We start from the raw sequence: 7,892 nt of genomic DNA on the forward strand, positions 1-7,892 counted from the left end.
GTGGGCGGGGCCAGCGCACGCGGATGACGTCGCGGGAGAGACGATGACTCACGCGCTCGCTCGGCTGCGATGTTTCACCCGGCAACAGCTCGGCCAGCGGTGCGGTGGCACGCGCACTGACACGTCCACCGAGTCCGACTTTGACTTTGCCCCTTAACAGGCGACACTCGGAGTGGGCTCCAAGTTGCGGAGGGAAAGAGCGTCGTGATTTGCCGTAAATGTTCGTGACGCCCGATTGCCATGGAAACAGTGCTGCTGTGTGGAGGAGAGGCAAAAGTGTGCGTGGTGGCGTTTTAACCTCTTTTGAAACAGCTCCCGTCAACCTGTTGGACAGATCTTAAGTGACTTCCCCCCCCCCCCCCCCCATCTTGCCTTTCTGTGGTTATACTTTCAGTTTTAATTTGGCAGGTTAAAACAGGTAAGTTTCTTTTGCTCAGTCGTTTCTCCATAATTATTATTATTATGAATCGGTTTATAATATATATGCTGTCAACTTTAGTTACTCCCCCCCCCAAAAAAAGAAGTAGCAGTGAGCTTTCCAGTCATTTATAAACTAACATTAGTAAAATATCAAAAGTCACCTTTCAAAATGTATATTGTGCATCCGTGCCTTTATTTGTATTGCATAGTTGCGCTTTATTGGAACCTGTGATGGACTATTTGTTGCGTTTCTGTGCCATCGAGTGCAGCTTCCTCACTGAGCAGCTGTATGACTCATGGTGTTGTACCTCTTAAAAAAAAAAAAGAAGCCAAGTGCTGCAGGACCGAGCTGATTTATTTGCGAGGATGCTGTGGCCCCGCTCACTCACATCCGCGAACAAAAAAACAAAAACAAACTATATTATATCTTATCATAACTGTGCTGTGTGCTCACCAAATACATCATCAGGCTTTCCAAATGCGTCACATGACCCGGCCCAGTGCAAATGACATCAACACTGCACAATCTTCTCCAATTGACTCATGAAACGACTTTATGACTTTTGACTTTTATTTCGACGCGTTTGATAAACTCCATAGAGCTTGTAGAGCTTCCAAACACGGACGGCGATTGTGTTTACCTCAGCAGAACAAGGAGTTGAATAATACATTGGTCCAAAAGGACGTGGAAAATGGATTATATATGCTGCTACTTTAGCAAATATATCTATCGTTGATAATGTCACGAACAGGGATCATCTTGAATAAATATTGTCACTATGTCTCTTGTCAGTGACAAATGTGTCTTAATGGATATTATGCTTGTGAATGTTGATTGCTGAAATTGACAGCGAGCGAGTGAGTCATCACACGAACAACGATTGCGTACCTTTCACCCGCAATATCGCCTCATAACAGCAGGAATAATACCAATACTAAAAAAAAAAAAAAAGCACCTCATTATGAATGCGCAGATGCCCTCAAGTGTGTAAACTGCATCACGTGATGCGATTCATCGCCGCCACGTCACGCGACAAGAGCGCCTAAGGTTGATTTCCTCTTCGATGCCAGAATCGTTTGAAGGAGCCAATGAAATTGCCAGATTTCTGGCGACATTTGAGCTGCCCTTGAGCAAGGCATAAGGAATAAATGAAAAGTCAATATTCAATTTTTCCACCACATTATTGTCCTGCCTCTTCCAATTCCAGAGATAGACAGAGCAGCCATGCCAATCTAATATTATTAAAGGTATGAAACGTACGAAATATATCATCTATTCGAGACTTTTTTTTCCCTAGCGAGTTGAGTCGGCCAACGTTTTTGGGAGTCGACCGGAACCTATGCAGCAACCAGTCCCGATTCTCACGATTAAAACATAGGAATAAAATAGAGGCCACGTGATAATGCGTGAAGAAAAAACGACAACAACTACTGATGAAACTAATGACTAAACGGACTAAAACCGCACTTCAAAACTAAACACACAAAGCAACATGCATATTCGCATACAGGAAGAAGATTACAGCTGCGCCCACAAATGATGCAAGTACATGATAAGCGGGAGAAAATGAAATGAATGAATGCAAAAAAAAGAAGTCCAGTCGAAGCATGTTTGTTTATGCTGAGATGTTGTCGCCCTCTGGTGGTAGTTTGCGACAATTAGTGACTGAATCTAATAAGCAAAACAATCTTTTCAAGTTGCCCTTTTCATTTTGACTTTGAATCAGGACAACTGCTTTTCTTAGCTTTTCCCTTCCACAAGAACCCGTCCTCCGACTTAATAAGTACAGCGTGTGTGTGTGTGTGTGTGTGTGTGTGTGTGTGTGCTCTCGCCACCTGTGTTCACAGGCAAGCATGACGGAGCCCCAAACCCAGAAACGATTCCACAACTTGACCCTGGAGCAGCTCCAGGCTCTGGATCAAGTCCTGACCGAGGTCATTCCCATTCACGGGCGAGGGAATTTTCCAACACTGCAGGTGAGTGCCAAAGACATCATCCGCGCGGTGAAGGACCGACTCGTGGAAAGAAACATCCGGGTCAAGGACATCCGCCTCAACGGAGCCACCGCCAGCCACGTCCTGGTGAGGGACAACGGCCTGGGCGTCAGGGACTTAGACATCATCTTCGGAGTGGAGTTGCCCAGGCAAGAGGACTTCCAGGTGATCAAGGAGGTGGTGCTGGGCAGCCTGCGGGACCTCCTCCCGTGCGGAGTCAACAGACGCAAGATCACCTGCCTCACGATGAAAGAAGCGTACGTGCAAAAGATGGTGAAAGTGTTCAACGAGCACGACAGATGGAGTCTCATCTCTCTGTCCGACAACAGAGCCAAAACGGTGGGCCTGAGATTCGTCAGCGTCCTTCGCAGGCAGTTTGAATTCAGCGTGGACTCCTTCCAGATCGTTCTGGACCGCATGCTGGAGTCCTACTGGGAGACCGACCGGAGACGAGCGAGGAAGTTGTGTTCGGATGCTCGGACGTTGGCCGCAAAAGACGGCCCGGGGGGAAACCAAGCGAGCGCGCAGTCGAGCGTCGCGCGGGTCGACTCCGACACGGCTTCTCGTGCAGAGACGGCGCGTCGGAGTGAAGCTGTTGAGGAAAAAGAGCTTCCTCGTGCAGAGACTGAAAATTGTGGGGGACAGGAGGAGTTAGCGTCTGAAGATGTCGATTTCAAGCTGAAATCTCAACAGGAAGAGCCGGAAGTAGAAGTACAATCAGAAGAGGACATTGTTTTGGAGCCAAGTGACGACAAGGAGAAGTTTTCTAAGGGATCTCCAGGGGTTTCATCTTCTCCAACGTGTGCATCTTTAAAGCTGCAGGTTCAAGATGAGGCCTCTCAATCGTGCGTCTCCATTACAGCGTTGGTCAATAAGTCCCTGGCGCAAGATTACGTCCAAGTGGAGTCTGCCAACTCCGGCCTGCGAGAGTCCCATCACGAGTTCTCCTCCCCTCCCCCGGCGAAGAAAACCTGCAGCACGTCACCGGAGGTTGTCCCAGACTTCTGCCCCTCGCCCAAACTGCAACGAAAAATGTCCCGCAAGCTGATCTGTCGTCCTGAAAAATGGTCTCTGCTCACAGATGCGTCGGATATGACCGCTCAGCTGTTTCCCCCCATCGAGATACCCGCTCAGATGAAATCTCCTCCGCAAGACGGGGCTCATGGAACAGCTTCCTCACAGAGGAGCACGGCAAATGTTTCAGGTGCGGCCAGCGCACTCCAGGCTGCACCTGAAACCAATCGGGCTTCTGAGCCGACCGTGAAGCCCAAACATTCCGAGAAGCCTCCGGATTGTGACGCCGACAATGCAGGAGCGCCTCAGGGAGACCGTGCAGAAGCTCCCGCCCCCAGCTGCGGATTGGGCTCGTGGGCTTCCTGTGCGGCCGTGCAGGCGCAGTGCATGTACGGCGACTTTAACCAGGCCACGGAGCACCTGCGGCGGCGCATCATCGCCACCCACCACCCGGAGGAGATCCGAGGAGGGGGCCTGCTCAAATACAGCGACCTCCTGGTGAGGAACTTCCGTCCGGCCAGCGAGACGGAGATCAAGTCTTTGGAGCGGTACATGTGCTCGCGCTTCTTCATCGACTTTCCCGACGTGAAGGAGCAGCAGCGCAAGATCGAGGCCTACCTGCACTGCCACTTGACGGGCAGCGAGGAGAGCAGCAAGTACGACTACCTGATGACTCTGCGGCGGGTCATCGACGAGAGCACCGTGTGCCTGATGGGCCACGAGAGGAGGCAGACGCTCAACATGATCACCGTCCTGGCTCTGCGGGTGCTGGGAGAGCAGAACGCCATCCCCAACGCCGCCGAAGTCACCTGCTTCTACCAGCCCGCCCCTTACATGAGCGAGCCCGTTTACGGAAGCTACGTCATCGCGCGGGCCCCGCCTTCGCTCGTCTATCACCCCTACCCGGTGCACGTGCAAAGCGCCCCGGTGTAGCCACGGCGCTGTGCCCTTCTGGGAGGCGGGCGGGCGGGCAGCTTTCCGGCACTCAGGCGGGTTTTCTTTGAAAACACGAGGGACCCCCGGGCACAGCGTCCCGTAATGCGTTGACTTCCCACCTTGGTCAGGACTGAGCGCGGTCCAAAGGCAAAGCATGTGCGCCTTTCGATGTTGGAGACTTTTGGAAAGGAAAGAATTGCAAAGTGGATGTTCGGACACACAGAGCGCAGAGAAGGCTTGTATGGAAAAGGTTCTTGGTTTTCTTGAATCATTCCCCAACACAGAACATCGAATAATTCTCCATCACGTACGGGACGCAAACAATCGATGAAGCCAAACGGATTTGGACGTTCGGAATCATTCGCTCACCTCAAAAAATACAAGTAGCACCATAATGACCAATACTGAAATACGGTGGCAGTGTTGGAAAACATTTCAAAATGCTTAAGTAACCCTAGCCAAAAGGGACACGCAACTGAACTCTACTTACTAAAATGTACTGTACTAGATTAAAAAAAACGGTAAAAATCCACTGCAATATTATGCAGTTGAAACCTTTCATTCGGTGATTCTTTCACATACCACTGGAGGGAGCCCAGGTACCACGAGCGGCACTTGTACCTCACTTTGAGAATTACGGCGGGACTAGCTAGTTGACTCATCAAATTCCAAAAAGAATTTGACACAGTGTATGTTAACATCTGCTTTCAACTGTGCATTTTTTTTTTTTCTTTCGTAGTGCCCAACGTTGTTGACGACTTCGAGATGCGTCGCAAAATGTCCCGGGCCTAGCGGATAGACGGCGATTCCGAACACGGTCAGCAGCTGTTTCGTGAAATGTTACCGAGTGGTTTTACTCTCAGCATGTGACGTTATTCAACGTGTCGAAATGTAACACAATTATCTGCGTGTACGCGTAAAGGTTTAAGTGTGCCTAGGATTGCAAATGTTCACTTTCAGTGGGAATCGACTGGAAATTTGCAAAGCGGCTAGTTATTCCACAGTAGCATGCGTATATTAAGAAAACTCTTTTCAACTCACAGAATAATCTTGCTTGAGAGACTTGGAAATGCGACGTTATAACCCCACAAAATGATGATAGTACATTCCGAGACTTTTTTTTGCTCTATTTAGTACGATTCCATTTTATGTATAATGATGTTATATCAATTATATATTGTTACAACGTTTCATTCATTCAGTCATTGACCCTTTACTGATTCTTGAGGCTTGTGGTGCCAAATATGGTTCGTCATATTTGCATTTGTGTTGTTGTTGTTGTTGTTGTTGTTATTTGTCGGAACGTGGCTAAAGTCAGTATCAAACACACTGAAATATAAACGCCATTACCACTTCATCTTGAATTGCCATTGGAAAATGTCCATCTTTGAATAATTCGAAAGCTAAATCTTGCAAGCGCAGAAGGTTTTTCACTCCATTTGCATATAAAACGTGTCAATTGCAAACAAACATCTTCCTTTAACTGACTGAAATGAAATATCTGAAGTCCACTTAAGATTCAATAATATGGCAAAGGGAGAATTTGTATGCTACACTGAACTGTTTTGTCCCTAATCGAGTATTATACATTTGTATTCTCATGTTGAAAGATTTGTATTTGGTTCCAAAGATCCCAAGTTTTCCATGTTTTCGTGACGTGACGTTGCTCCCTGGCGTCAAGCTCGCAACGCTGTGATGTGTCTTGGCTTTTATTTTGAAAGGTAATTGCTGAATGATTGGAATTAGGTCGCCGTGTATTACATTTCTATAGGACCGCTCCATTCGGACGGCCGCTTTAAAAGAATGTGATCAGCTTTAAGTGTGCGCGACGAGCTGAGCAGAGTTGGCTTGCAGCGGATTTTGCGAGCGTCACTTGTTGGAATTGTGCAAACATGTCATCTTGTTATCTATTACGATGTCGTGTGTTTAAATGTGCACAGATCATGTCGACATTCACTGGCCACGATGTTAGGTCATGGAAAATAGTGACAACCAAATATTAGAGTACACAACTCTTGTTCAACTTATGGCAAGAAGGGTTTTGGTGGGGGGGGGGGGAGAAGCTGCTTGTAATACATGTAAAAAAGTGAAGAAACATTGCTGTTTTGGTATCTATTTTCTGCCAAATTGAAAAGAACAAATCCATTTAGCGAGCCGCATGAAGTGGACACACTTTATTTGCTTTATTGGGTCACAAAAACATTATGTGCTTTCCAGTAAATCATCGTCGCTAATGTTGCGGCTGCTGCGTTTTTCACTATTAAGTACACACAGATAAAAGGAGGGGGGGAAGAAAAGACAAAGGTCGTTCACACTTTATCTGAGACTGAAGCGCAATTTAAATGCACGGTGGACAGAAAAAGTCTACACACCCCCGTTCATGGCAGGTTTTTGTGATATATATGCAAATCATTTCAAAACCACGGATGTGACCTATAACCTGGATTACATTCTAATCTTTGAGAACTGCGAGAATCACATTCAAAGCCATTTGGAATGGGAGTCAGGACAATTTATGAGGCCTCTGATTTATCCCAAGTAAACTTCAACTGTTCAAGTCGAAGCCAGAAGCTTTTGTGCTAACTCTGACTCGTAATTTCCACCGTTCATAATTCCTTCCACCTTGACCAAGAACCCAGTTCAGGTATGGTGTTTTTTTTTTTTTGGGGGTTATGCGTTGTGGTCTCATTTTGTTTACATCACAAAATCCTGGCATTTGAACAGGGGCGTGTGAACTTTTTATAGCCATTGTAGATATAGCTGTTGTGTTGTCCTGCTTGTGATTCTCAGATGCAATATTGAATTGACAATGTGTGCAACTATGCGGTTTTCCAACTGTTGTGATAATCGCCCCAAGAATCACTCCCAAAACGGACGTAGTGTTTCTGTCCTGATTTATCGGTGTCGAGCTACTTGTGTGATGACGACGATTAAAAACAAAACACAACCGCTCTTTGTCTGGAGTGTTCTCTGCTGTTCTTCACTGTAAGATGAAATATGAAATAGTTCCTCATCAGCAAATCAAATGTTGTGAATGGAGTTGCAAAGGCCTCAGGCTTGCTCTTCTTTTGGAGCACTGACACACGAATGCAGTGTGTTCAAAATGATTTGCTTTCTTAAAACTAATAACTAAAATCTAACAACAATCATTATTCCATTGTGTGCCAAAAGTCTTTAAATAACTGCCAATGACAAGGTTGCAGGCACAACTACAAACAAATCAATCAATCAATCAATCAAATAAATCCCATCTGACAAAGCGAGCATTTCCTTCTCCGGTCTGCAGCTTGGAGTTGCGTCACAGCTCAACCTTGTTTGCGCCTGCTCTGACTCAGCCCGACTTTCAACGCATTAATGCGTCTGCCAAAGCGGAACAGTCTCACACACACACACACACACACACGTAACAGTCCGTGCTCGCCGGAAACCAAGGAGGCCTCGCACAGCAAATATGGACATTCGGTATGGTTGTTGTGTTTTGGGAAATAGGATAACAAAATGAATATGAAAACTGACCTTCCTTCCTT

The 7,892-nt window shown here is 46.8% G+C and overlaps 1 protein-coding gene across 1 annotated transcript; it reads left to right on the forward strand.

Annotated features, from left to right (window-relative positions):
• Positions 1 to 77: 77 nt before the first annotated feature.
• LOC133415781 (terminal nucleotidyltransferase 5C-like) lies at positions 78 to 7,295 on the forward strand. The gene is made up of 2 exons (XM_061702169.1): positions 78 to 418; positions 2,269 to 7,295. Exon 2 carries the CDS (start codon positions 2,275 to 2,277, stop codon positions 4,360 to 4,362), a length of 2,088 nt encoding a protein of 695 aa, XP_061558153.1. The 5' UTR covers positions 78 to 418; positions 2,269 to 2,274; the 3' UTR covers positions 4,363 to 7,295.
• Positions 7,296 to 7,892: the final 597 nt, after the last annotated feature.

This window comes from Phycodurus eques, chromosome 17, assembly GCF_024500275.1.
Source record: "Phycodurus eques isolate BA_2022a chromosome 17, UOR_Pequ_1.1, whole genome shotgun sequence".
Classification (NCBI taxonomy): Eukaryota; Metazoa; Chordata; class Actinopteri; order Syngnathiformes; family Syngnathidae; genus Phycodurus; species Phycodurus eques.